This window comes from Psammomys obesus, unplaced genomic scaffold (genome assembly GCF_907164565.1).
Source record: "Psammomys obesus unplaced genomic scaffold, mPsaObe1.curated_primary_1811, whole genome shotgun sequence".
In the NCBI taxonomy this organism is placed as follows: Eukaryota; Metazoa; Chordata; class Mammalia; order Rodentia; family Muridae; genus Psammomys; species Psammomys obesus.
The window spans coordinates 7,541,520-7,555,086 of NW_026585504.1; the positions used below are offsets into that span (position 1 = coordinate 7,541,520).

General features: G+C 49.4%; 1 protein-coding gene across 1 annotated transcript in view; it reads right to left on the reverse strand.

Annotated features, from left to right (window-relative positions):
• Nucleotides 1-745: 745 nt before the first annotated feature.
• The window catches only part of Fbln7 (fibulin 7), a 31,767-nt gene continuing 18,945 nt past the window's right edge, over nt 746-13,567 (reverse strand). The window contains exons 4-8 of the mRNA XM_055614927.1: nt 8,176-8,301; nt 5,362-5,502; nt 4,393-4,530; nt 1,935-2,073; nt 746-1,669 (exon numbers count right to left, since the gene is read on the reverse strand). Of these exons, the coding sequence (XP_055470902.1) occupies nt 1,297-1,669; nt 1,935-2,073; nt 4,393-4,530; nt 5,362-5,502; nt 8,176-8,301 (917 nt within the window). The 3' untranslated portion in view covers nt 746-1,296. The remainder of the gene's footprint in view (nt 1,670-1,934; nt 2,074-4,392; nt 4,531-5,361; nt 5,503-8,175; nt 8,302-13,567) is intronic.

The window sequence follows — 13,567 nt, forward strand, 5'->3', positions numbered from 1 at the left end:
TGCCCTCAAACTCAGAGTCCACCTGTCCCATCCCCTAGAAATGTTATTATTATTATTATTATTATTATTATTATTATTATTATTATTATTATTATTGACAGGGTTTCTCTGTGTAACCTTGGCTGTCCTGGACTGACTTTGTACACCAGGCTGACCTCAAACTCAGTGTTCCGCCTGCCTCTGCCTCCCCCCAGTGCTGGCATTAAAGGTGTGTGCCACCATGCCCGGTTTAGAAATATGTTTTTAAAACAAAATGTATGCAAAGCTATGTTCCCAGTAGATCACTGTGTATTTGGACACTGAAACTCCTCTCAACCCATCTAGTTTTTTAAGTTTTAATTGGAATGGTCTCCCCATCGCACCCACTTTTCAGAGCTGGACAGAGTTTTCCTGCTTCATTTATCTGGGAGACGTCAGTCACCTCTGGGTTCTTCCCGCTGAAGAATGCCATGGAGTGAAGGACAATTTGAGCATTCTCCTAAACACCCCATGGCTAGGTGCCATCCTTACCAGCCTCCCCTGTGACCAACTCATACCGAAACTACTGGAGCAATGCTGCATGTCATCTCTCTTACTCTCTCCATCCCCGATGTCCAATATGGGCAGAAAGAGAGCTCTTCTTACTGAGAGGGTGCCCTCGTGCTCAGGGAGAAGTCGGGTGGGCAGAGGGTAGAAGCAGACTCTGTTTCCACAGCCATAAAACCAGGGCATGTTTTTGAGACACATTTTCTCTAAAGCAAAGACACTCTGGCAAAATCCATGATTTAATGCTGAGACCTTGGTCTAGGAGGATCCACTCGGGGTTCCCGGGCTCTCCTGCAGCCCTCTGAGGACAGGACTGGCTGGACTGTGGGAAAGCATCACGGTGGGTACCTCACAGGGGCATGAGACCATGACAGATTCAGAACACGCTCAGCCAGAGAAAGCAGAACAGTTGGCCATTGTCTCTGACACACACATGAGCCCCTCTCCAACGTCAGCTCATTCAAACTCACGCGGTCATTCCCATAACATTCTGTGCTGTCTCCTAAGGGGATAAGGGTGGGCTTTAAAGCAGAAAAAAAAAAAAAAAAAAAAAAAAAAAAAAGTAGAGTGATGGTGGCATAGCATTTGTTTTGTGGCTTCCCTTCGGTTCCAGCCCATGGGCCGGAGCACAGCATTGCTCCAGAAGCAAAGTGACTGGGGGCAGGACAGAGAGGAGAGATGACCGTCACAGCTCTCGCCCACAGCTGTCTCCTTAGGGAAGAGAAAGCAGCCCAGATCTCAAACCCCAGTCCCCCGACCGCCACGGCGTCCTTAGAAGTCGTAGCGAGACACAAAGATGGTGACCTTGGACACATGGTTGGCCTGGAAGGCGCGTTCCAGGTATTCCGACATGTCAACGTCCACCTCCAGAGTCTGAGGCCCCTCCAGGGTCTGCACAAGGATGAGCTCCCCCGTCTGCCGGTCTGAGCGCTGCATGACAAAGTGGCCACGGCTGTTGCCACCCACGATCCCGAAGCGCAGGCTGTTGGGCCCGGGATGGCCGGGGACTGAGGCCGTGGCCATGCGGAAGAGCGTGATGGGCGTCTTCAGGTTGGAAGGTAGAGAGAGGTAATGGAAGGATATGGTCTTGGGCAGGTGGCGACACGACCTGCTGTCCATGGGGCAGGGGTTTCGCTCGCACTGGCTGGAGCAGAGGCAAAACGGACACGGTTAGACTTGGGAAAACTCAGACCAGCTGCCCCCTCGAGGAGGCCGCACTCAAGTAGACTCTAATATCTGGGAGTCACGTGCGCTGATAATCATAGGGGAAATGGAGGTTCAGAGCGTCTCGCTCCTTCCTGTTTCCTGCGTGAGATGTGATTATCCTCCCCCTCCAGGCTCTCGGAATCTAGCTCGGCCACACTGAGGGCCGTGCATGCCCAGCCGTGGGCGCGCCTGGGTATACTCACAAGGGAGAGGTCTTCACGTAGCTGATGTTGCCGTTGCCCTCAGGACACTCAGGGCTGACGCACTGGAAGCCGCCTCCGGTGTTGATGCACGTGGTCCCCCGGGGGCACGTGTGCTGTGGGCCCACACACTCATCAACATCTGCATTTCAGGAGACACACGGGGGTCTGCTGGGGTCGGTCTGCGGCTTTATTTTGATCTGGTCACTCCTATCCTTATTTTGTAAACCTGCCTAAGATGCTTTACCTCATTGGTTGATTAAAGGCCTATACCTGGGCAGGGCAGAATGGGGTAGGCGTGGCTGAGGTTCCTGGGCTTTGAGGACAGGAGAATCGTGGGAAACAGGCAGGAGAGAGGAGGAAGAAGAAGAAGAAGAAGGAGAAGGAGAAGAAGAAGAAGGACGCCATGATGGGTTAGGCCGGAGAAGAAATCATGTGGGCCTGAAGGAGGGACTCCAATAAAGGAGTGGAAAGGCCCAGAGGTAGAATAAAAGCAAGTATTCATAAGATTATGATGGAAGCTAGCTCAGATAAAGATGGTTAAGGAAACCAGAGGTTCACATTTGGGCATTTTCCTCAATCACGTCTCTACTTTTTTTTTTTTTTTTTGAAACGAGGTCACTGAGCCTGGAGCTCACTGGTTCTGCTAGGCTGGCTGGCTTGTGGGTGTCAGGGATCCACCCCTTAAAGCAAGAACCTTGTCAGGAATTCTGTTTTCTTCTAACCTCTGGAATCAAGGTCAGAAGTGCTGTAGGACTATGGTGGTGAATCCCCCTCCCTGGGATGCTCTCTTCTTTTCCTGGGGTGTGACAAGTGACAGCACCAAGTGAATATTGCCAGTCACCTGCCTCCTTCTCAGCATCGAGCGCTCTGGAGTCTCCTTCTTAAAGATTTATTTATGAATGTTTTATATATATATATATATATATATATATATATATATATATATATATAATGTTAGTACTGACTTCATGTACATCTGCGTGCCAGAAGACGGCATCGGATCTCATTATAGATGGCTGTGAGCCCCGCTGTGGCTGCTGGGAATTGAACTCAAGACCTGGGGAAGAGCATCTGGTGCTCTAACCACTGAGCAACCTCCGGCCCTTGAGTCTCCTTGCCGATGGTTGTTCTCACCCTCAGATTCAAACCTTTAGGAAAGCCTGCCTCCTTAGCCTCACCCCGTACCGAAAGCAGCATCTTCACTTACTCACTTCTGAGAGTTCTCTGTGCCCGTTACAAACACCCAGTGAATTTACCCAGTGCGAGGGTGTCCCTTGCTAAGCCCACGTGACCCCATGTGGGCTCATGTGAGTGCTGTGAGATGGGTGATGTGGGAGTGGATGGGAAGACAGATGGAGGGGCGACTGGGGAGGAGAAGTGTCGATGGGTGAAGGTGAGGATGGCTACGGGTCTCCAGCTGCGCACTCCTCCGACACTTCCACTGGTGCCCAACAGGATGCCACCAGGAGCTGCCTCTCTCTTTACAGTCCAAGCCAGCTTGCTGCTCAGTCCCCTGCCCTTTCTCTTTGCCTTCTCCTCCAGTAATTCAGAGCCATTTTCTGAAGCCTGCTGGGTCGTCCTCAGTGTCCTCAGTCCATGGAGAAGTCAGGCCTGGGCATCCTCTCAATGGGGGGGTGGGCACTGCCTGAAGCAGCAGGATTTCCCTAGAGGGCCCCCCACTGTAGCCCCAAGTTCCAAGGCCTAGAAACAAGCTGAGCAGGAGGAAACCCTGCTTTGCTTCTAAGCCTGACTCTAATATAGCAGTCCCAACTTGTACATGGTATGGCTTACCTATGGCCAACTATAGTTCATTAATTTTTAATAAGTTTTATTACAGTCCATTATTGGTGCTTATCTTGCTATTAGTTGTTGCCAAATATTTGCTCTGTCTAATTTATAAAGTAAACTTCATGCTAGGTATGTACTATAAGACAGAAACATTGTGCATGAAGGGCTAATACTATCCAACTAAATTTGGGTGTGGACTCATCGGTAAGTCTGGGCCACTGTGTTCTGACTGTGTGAATGCAGAGATTTGACATCTCTATGTTTTTTAATCTCTGGGTTTGTCTTCAGAGAAGGGTGTGGTAACGGAAGGCCTCCTATTGCTATGCCAGGGTCCGCTAGATTTGTCTGGTGGTGACGATGGCAACTGCAGTTTTCAGCCTTTCCTTGCTATACCCCACTCCCAGCTACCTGCATGCGTTCCTTGCTGATGAGGGTGTTTATCTGCACCCTGTCTGGACAGAGAAACGTCAGCCCTGTCTTTTGGGGAGCCACAATGGATGACAGGTACTGAGGTAGAACCTGAGCCAGGTACTTTCCACTAACAACCCAGGCTCCAAACTGCCTTTTGTTCTTGGGACTATGAATGGGCTGAGAGCAGAAATAGCAGCAGCAGGTGCGAGTGGTGACCACTAGCCTCATGGTCACCTGTCTCTGACGCAGTCTCACTCACCCTCACAGCTCTTCCCATCTGCCAGGATCCGGTATCCACTGGGGCAGGTACAGCGGTAGGAGCCAGGGGTGTTCACGCAGGCATGCATACAGAGCCGGGGGCGTCCTTCCTTCCCGTAGATCTCACACTCGTCCACATCTGGGGACAAGAGTGCCCATGACCCCGGGAGGCTACGCGGCCTCCACGTTTGGCAGCTATGACTAAACAGCTGGATTCAGCAATGAGCTGTATCTGCAGAAGGGCATCTGGGATGCTACCCCTCGCCCCAGTCCAAGACCAAGAGGGCTAAACGGGGGAGTGGACAGAGCTGACATGGGGGGCTGGAGGGACTCTTCCGCCCAAATGGGGGAACTCAACAAAGGTTAGCAAGTCAGGTACCCCAGTCAGAGACTAGAACCAGGTTCAGACACCCGTCTTAGCTCTCATCTGCAGCAATGGAGAAACGGAGCAGGAGAGCCCTGCAGCCTATCTGGCCTGTAATCCCAGTCAACCGGAATCTCCGGTTGAGGCCAGCCTGGGCTGTATAATGAGATGCCTCTTTATAGGGGGTTGGTGTCTTTCTTTCCGATGCTGATGCTGTCGTATGGGCCCCTTAGCGTCTCCTGACCAGATCTCAGGGTGGAACTGCTGTCCAGTTGTACTTATCGAAAGTGGGCTACTGAGAGGAGGAGACCAGGGAATGAGTCTCAGGCTGTGTCCACATCCGTGGCCCTGTCTGCCGTAAATGAGCTGAGCTCCTGCCTTGCCACCAGCCCACAGGATTTTTGCCAGAGGTGGGAAGAGGGTTGTACCCAGAAAGGGCCTTGCGCAAGTACTCCGGAGAGTGAGTGCAGACCCTAAGGCACCTCGCTGGTCTACGACTACGCCCAGGAAGACCCTTTTGTCCCACCCCGCGCTCCGCCCCTTCCCGGGCTCGCGTCCTCGAGGCTCCTCCCGGGGTCCCCGCTCCCCCGCGGGGCCCGAGCCTACCCTGGCAGATGCTGTCGCCGCCCGAGGTCCCGCTCAGGTGGAACCCTGCCTCGCAGCTGCAGTGCTGCTCGCGCTCCACCTGCGCGCAACGCGGGGCGCGGCTGAAGGCGGGGTCGCCGGCCACACCGCCCTCGGGGGCCGCTGCGGGAAGAAGACACGCTCGGAGCCTGTCCCCCCTACCCCAACCCCGCACCTCCCGTGCTCCCCCAAAGGGGCGAGACCTCATCTCCCAGGGAAGGAATGACAAGTGAGTAACCCAAACAGAGCCGATGCCGATAGGACCCCAGAGATCAGAATGTCACCGCGGGGCAGCCAGTGTGAAGTCTGAACTTCACCTCGAGAATCTTGCACAACGCCCACAATGCAGTGAGCGCTAGGGGTTAAAACTCTGAGCCTCCACTGTGTCTGTTCTACGCGCGCTCGTGTGCGCGCGGCGCAGGTGCACGTGGGCATACATTTTGCAAAAGCTTGTGGCTTCTTCAATGTCTTGAAGGTAGTTGTTTTATTATTGCAGTTTTCCCATCTTTTAAGAACAAAATTTAGTTTCCTAATCATCATCATCATCATCATCATCATCATCATCATCATCATCATCATCATCATCATCATCATCATCAAAGGTAAATGGATTAAACACAAACCAACCAAACCAACCAGGATCTCATTTTTTAGCCCTGGCTAGCCTGGAACTCACTGTTCTAGACCAGGCTAGCCTCTAACTCTTGCCTCTGCCTTCCAAGTGCTGGGATTAGAGGATTTTTTGTTTATTTGTTTATTTGTTTGTTTTGTTTCGTTTTTAAGACAGGGTTTCTCTATGTAACCTTGGCTGTCCTGGAACTCCCTCTGTGGACCAGGCTGGCCTCAATCTTGGAGTTCCATCTGACTCTGGAGTCTTGGGATTAAAGGGGTGTACCACCACCACCCAGTAGATTTTTAAAACTATTTTCTTTTATGTGTGTTTCTGTGTATACATATGTACAGCCCGTGGTTTGCCTGGTCCCTGTGGAGGCCAGGAAGAGGGTTTCTTGATCTCCCTGCAACCGGAGAGTTAAAGGTGGCCTTGAGCCACCACGTGGGTGCTGGGAAACCTTGCCCTCTGCAAGAACAGCAAGTGCTCTTAACCTCTGAGCATCTCTCCAGCTCTGGTAAATGAATTTTTAAAAAATAATTCATGTAGTTATTCTCAAGGCTGAGGCAGGATCACCCGAATTTAGTTCAAGGCCCGCCTGGGGCAGCAGAGCCAGACTTGGTCTCAAAATAATAATATTAGGGACTGGAGAGATGGCTCAGTGGCTAAGAACCAGAACGACTATTTCAGAAGAGTTGAGTTTGATTCTCAGGGCCAACATCCAGAGGTTCATAACTGCCTGTAATTCCACTCTCAGAAGGTCCAAAGCCCTTTTCTGGCTTCCATTGGCACCACATTCAAGTGTGCAAATCCACATCCACATTCACACACATACATACATACATACATACATACATACATACATACATACATACACACATACACATACCCACAATTTAAAACTTTATATATATATATTGGGGAGAGGTTTACTGGCACTGGGAGGCAGGCATGAAAGAAAGTTCTGGGTCTGTCATTTCTTCATGTGAACCTGCTCACTCCTTACTTTCCATCCTTGGAGAAGACTCCAGTCTTCGGAAGACTTCATAAAATGATCTATGGGCTTGAGGAGTGATGACCCAAAGGTCCCACAGCAGAAGCCCCCCCTAACAACAGGCATCTAGTGGTATCACTGAGGTGAAGAGAAAGGGCTTTTCTGCTCTTCTTTGTACACACCACCAGTGGGTTTCTGCAAAAGCCCTGCCTCCCCACAGAAGAGCTGTAGGGGGCCTCTGGGGGCAGCTTCCTCGGGAGAGAGGCTCTGGCAGGCCTCAGTCCCACTGACTCATCAGGGCACATGTAGCAGCCAGCTTTCGGGGCACTATTTAGCCCTGACCTGGGGCTGGCTGCTCTACAGGGCATAAAATGGTTTTGTTTTACTCGAGGCAGGGTTTCCTGTATTCCAAGCTGGACTCAAACTCTGCCTCAAAGCCAAGGGTGGCCTTCAATACCTGATGCCTCTGCTTCTTCTTCCCAGGGGCTGGGATCACGGAAGCTCACCGTGGCATTGTGTGATGCTAGGAATCAAGCCCACGGCTTCCGGCGTGGGAAGCAAGCACTCTATAAAGCTACCTCCCCGGCCCCAAGAGTTTGTTAACTCTCCTCTCTGGATCTTACACTATCCACCAATGCCCTTTCCCCGAAAGGGGTCCACCCAGGAATGAAGGCAGCCAGGCATCTTTCGGATTAGACTTCTTGGCTGGAGAATAGCATGCAACCCCCAACCCATCCTTCATAGATTCCTTATCACTAGGTTCTCTTACCACGTGCTGGGGCTCACTGATCAAATGTCTGCTTATTCTTATTTTAAAATACCTCGGACTGCTGGCTTTGCAAGGTGTGGTGGGAACATTGGAAGGAAAGCTGGCAGAGGAAATGCTAACCAAACAAAGGTACCCCAGCGTATCTTCCTAGGTCATGGCCCTAATCTGCAGGCTATTAAGTTGAGGTTTGTCTCTCAAAAAAGGGGGGGGGATCAAAACTGTGGTTATAAAAAAAGAACTAAGTTCATCCAAGTGAGTACCTTAGAGTCCCAGAGGGATCAGCTAGTGGATGGGAACCAGAGTGGAAAAGCTTGAGCCTACGAGAGGCACAGAGTCCCCCCACATCTGCCTTTGGTAACCATGACCGGCATCCTTACCAGCCCCAGGGAAACACCCTTACCAAGCCCCATGCTGGCTACATACCAGCCTGGGTCTGATGCTGGCAGCGGTTCCCAGTCTTTCCTGGAGGACAGATGCATCTGTACTGGTTGACGCCCTCCACACACGTCCCGCCATGGTGACAAGGCTGGCTGGAGCATGCGCTGACGTCTAGAAAAGGATGGCAACACGCGGTTGTGGATTCTAGCGCTGAATCACACAGGAACTAACAGCGGGTTTTTCCTTACGTCATAGGGCCCCTCCAGCTCCCTGCCTGGCTTGGTTCTGGTTGGTTTTGAGACAAGGTCTCGCTCTAAAGCTAGGTTGGCACGCTCGTTTGTGATAATCCAGCCTCAGCCTCCTACCGCCGTGCTGTCACCAGCCCAGCTTTCCCTCTTCCCGCCTTGTCCTTACCACTCTCGTGGGAGCTGCAAGGGCACTGAGGGGCTGAAATGTAGGCCACGGCTTCCCTAAGACCTGCCCCACACTGTGCCCGCCCGCGCGGCTCTGTGGGCAGCACCGCTCAGGCCCCACGAAGAAACACGAGGCTGTGATTTGTGGGGGTGTCGTGCACACAGCTGTAGCCAGGTGTTGGCATCTGCCTGTGAGTGAAGCCCTTCTGCTCTGAGGTGATCCCAAGCCGGCCTAACCTAGGGTCTTCCTGCTTTCACCCCCTGAGTGCTAGAACTAACAGGTACATATCTCTCTGCCCACTTTTCTTTGGTGCTTGGGGAGGCAACCCAGGGCCTGGGCATGCTAGGCTTATTCTACCAACTGAACCACATCCCCAGATCATCTTTCAAGAGGGAGCTAAATTCCAAGAAAGGGGAGAGGGGACAGCCCATTGGAATATCCAGAGATGGGGAAAATTAATTCTCTCAATTTATATTCAGCTCCCCTGGGCTCCATCAATATCGGATCTATTGACTGTTCCATAGTGTTGCTTAAGGGAATAGTTCCCAGGTTGCGTACTCACTGCTCAGTAGAGAGGAGTGAAGATAAGAGAGAGAAAGAAAGAGAGAATTTTAAAGTTCAGTAGATTGATTTCAGAGCTGGGGAGCTCAGCAGTTGAGCACTTGAGGTCCTGGGTTCAAATCCTCAGTACTGCCCACACAAAGAAACCATTGACGTGAGTTTCTGCCTTTTTCCGCTTGGCTTATGGATGGTTGGTTGGTTGGTTTGTTTCTCATCTATGCTTTTTTGTATTCATGCCTTTTCTACAATAAATTTTTATACAATGTCTTACTTTGGAAAAGATAATTTTGTAAAACCTTCACTGCTACCAATGCCTCGGGCCCCATTTAAGCACATGCACACACAGCCATCTCCACCCAGGAGCAGCCTTGTCAGCTCTCGGATTTCACTGCAGTGCCTGGGAGGGAAACCCGAGGACAGACGCGTACTGGCCCAACAGCAACCTTTCTCTTTGTCTCCCAAGAGCACGGAGCAGGTGCTTTGCTTCCAGTGAGAACCATAGCCTCATTCTAGGTCAGATGGAAGGGACCTCTTGTGACTGCTTGAGGGTTTCTATTTTAGCTAGAAGGATTCAGGCTGTCCAAACACTGTGCCAGGGGAAGGAGCCCCTTCCATTTCTCTGCAACCTCAGTCTGGTGACATGTTTCCCCAGGCAGCCTGTTTTCGGATGATCGATTTCCAGGCATTCGTGTGAGACCTCAGCACACACAAATGTCCCTCTGAGGTCAGTATTCCAAGGTCTCTCAAGATGCAACCCTACCTTTGCCTACTGGCCCCTCTGCAAGTGGGCAGATCAATAATCCATGAAGGCATGGGCAGGAAGCCAGAAAGTGAGCATTTATACCCCTCAGGCTGTGGTGTCAGCATGCCCACAGCCATTATCTGTCTCTGGGGAAACTCCACAGAGGACACTGAGCCGGGCTTGCACCTGGACCCTTTGGGGGGGGGGGGGCTAGGGTGACATCAGCTTGATAGAGGCATGAACGGATGCCACAGTACATTCATTTCCTCACAGGCCCCAGACAGACTTTCCGCACTTCTTATCTTGATGAGCAGTCAGAGGTATTCAACGGCCGACGCCCAGGCTGGCAAATGGTATCTATATCCCAACTGAAGGACAGTTGTCATCACATTCAAGAGTGTCCCAGGCTGTGGCATTCAGCTATGACTTGAAGAGGGCAATGGCAGTGGTGGTGAGAAAGGCTGGCAAGCCAAGGCCTGGGCACAGCCATGTTTCCATTTCTTGTATCATAAATACTTACTTATTCCTCATGGAAGCGAATACTCATATCTACATCTAACTTTTTTCTTTTAAAAATATTTATCTATGCATGCATGTGTGTACGTATGTACGTATGTATGTATGCATGTATGTATGTATGTGAGGCAGAGTCTCACGTAACCCAGGCTGGCCTTGAACTTGATATGTAGCTGAAGATGATCTTGATCTCTGATCTCCTGTCCCTGCTTCTTGAGTTCTAGGCTCATAGGCAAGCACCACCATGCCTGGCTTATGTGATACCAGATACTGAACTCAGGGCCTCACACACACTAGACAAGCATGTACCCTCTGAGCGACATTCTTATCCTCATTTCTTTTCTCTTTTAGCCTACTTTGTTTCTGCACTCTGCATCTTGTTTCAGATTTTTCATTATTCCAGTGACTACATTTCTAAGGTTTTCTCAATTGTATGTATGTTGCTGTTTAAAAAAAAATTTTTTTGCATTTCTTTAATTTTTTTTTTTTTGGGGGGGACACACGTGAATGTCACAAGCGGAGAGGTTAGAGAATAACTTTCTCTTCTTTTCTTTTCCAAGACAGGGTTTCTCTGTGTAGCTGGCTGCCCTGGACTCACTTTGTAGACCAGGCTGGCCTCTAACTCACAGAGATCCGCCTGCCTCTGCCTTCCTGAGTGCTGGGATTACAGGTGTGCACCACAGTGCCTGGCTTATCTTATGATCTTATGTGTTTGGTGCATTGCCTGTATGTATGTACATATGTACGTATGTATGTGCATTACATGCATACAGTTCCTGTGGCAGCCAGAAGAGGGCAAAAGATCCCCAGGTACTGGAGCTAAAGATGACTGTGGGCTGCTTTGTGGGAACTGGGAATCAAGCCTAGGTCCTCTGAAAGAGCAACAAGCGCTCTTAACTGATGAGTCAATTCTTTAACCTCTTGGTGGCTTTGTGTGTGTGTGAACAACCACATCTTATTTGTACGTGTGTGTGTGTGTGTGTGTGTGTGTGTGTGTGTGTGTGTTCAACTTGGATTCTCCCCAACTTTATAGCTTTTAGGGCTCTTGGGAAGACTCCCCCTGGAACTAAGGTTTCCAGTTGAAGAGTCCTGGCCGGGGTGTGGCTCAGAGTGCTTGCCTAGCATGCATCAGGGTCTGGGTTTGGTCCTCAGCACTGCATAAAACTGGGTGTGGTAGTCCACACCTGTAGTCAGATGCATGATATCTAAGATAGCCCAGTTAAAGGTGAGATAGACATTTTACACCCAGTCAAGCTGACCTGTAACATTATTTCAAAAATATGTGAGCTCAGAGAACTAGCCCTGAATTTTTCTTGAAGAATCAACTAAAGAACCTCAGAAGGAGGACCCAAGAGACACTCCCCAGGATGTAAGAGACAGGACAACCAGTTAAAAATGTGGCGCTGGTCTGGGCTCCAATTCAAATATTGTTAAAAATATGTAAGAAAATAGGGAGAATTTTAATTAGATAGTTTATGACATTAAGAGGTTTACTTTGTGAAAATTACTGGAGTTTTGGTTTAAAAGATCTTCCTTTTATACTCTCATATGTTGACACTTTTTATTTTTATTTTTATTTTTTATTATTAGGTTTATTTTTATTTTATGTGTAGGAATCTTTTGTCTGCATGTATGTATGGGCACCACATGTATGTGGTGCCTAGACCCCCTGAAATTGGAATTATAGATGATTGTGAGCCGCCCTATGGGAGCTGAGAACTGAAACCAAATCCTCTGCACTAGCAGCCAGTGTCCTCTGAGCCATCTCTCCCAAACCTCTCTTCGCTTCTTTCTCTTCTCTTCTTTCTTCTCTCCCTTCCTTCCTTTCTTTTTTTTTTTTCTTTTTCTTTTTGAGGCAAGGTCTTTGTATTATGTACCACTAGCTGTCCTGGAACTCTCTGTAGACCAGGCTGGCCCCAAACTAACAGAAACCCACCTGCCTCTGCCTCCTGAGTGCTGGGATTAATGGTGCCTGGCTTGAAATTTTTTCTTAATGAAAAAAAAAATGTTTACGATGATTGTAATAATATATAAATTATATGCTGCACAACAGGCCTGATACAGAGAGACAGAGAGAGACAATGGAAGAGTGAAGAAGAGAAAGGAGAGACGGGTGAAACACTTCAGAAAAGAAAGTCAGAAAAAGACACACACATAGAGAAAGAGAGACAGACAGAGACCAAGAGAGAGCAAGAAAGAGCTGGAGAGGGAGAGGTGGGGTGACGGGTAATAACACCTGGTGGGTTCTATCCCTCACAGGTGGAGCAGGTGATGACATAGGATAACATAGGTGGTGACATAGGACATTGCCAGTACTCTAAAGGCCCCTGAGGGCAGACCAAACGAAGCACTGAATGGCCCTGTGGGGAAGTGCTTCAAGATGGTGGTAAACAGCAAAGGCCTTTACTTCTCAGACTTTTCCTTTGGTTGTCCCTGGAGCCAAAGGATCAAACAGAAGGGCTCTGGCTTCCCCAACTCAGAAAGCCTCGTCAACCCTAAAAAAAACATGTCGGCAGTCTGGAGCTAATACTCAGCTGAAGAGTGCTTGCCTACTATGTAAAAGCTTTGGATTTCCTCTCTAGCACCACCAAAAATAAATAAATAAATAAATAAATAAATAAATAAATAAATAAATAAATACATACATACATACATACATACATACATACATACATACATACATAAATACATAAAGAATGAATGAATGAATGAATGAATGAATGAATGTACTTGCAGCAGCACTAAGGAGGTGGAGGCCAGAGAATCAGAAGTTCGAGGCCATCCTAGGCTACTTACTGAATTCAAATCTAGCCTGGGTTACATGAGGTTCTCTCTCAAAAGGAACAAGAGCAACAGCAAACATCCTTGACAGAGAGAAAAGGGAAACTCAGGAAGCCAGATGGCCACTTTCCACGGTGGACTTCCAGAGCTCCTCTGCCCACTGCCTCCTTAATGGTGTCGTTATGTATAATTTCCTTCTGTGCCAAGTAGGGTTCATCACCCTCTTTCCAATCAGTTGACTGCAGGGTGGGTACAGGCCAGTTATTAAGGTGCTGCCAAGAGTTTCACTGGCACTGATGTTTCGTGTCTTAAAGTAAACGGCTGTAATTGAGATTATTGTCCCTCCCCGTGGTCACAGCACACAGTGACTGGACCTGACAATGTGGAAACGGGCAAGTTCAGCAGCTGCTGTGGCGGTTCTGA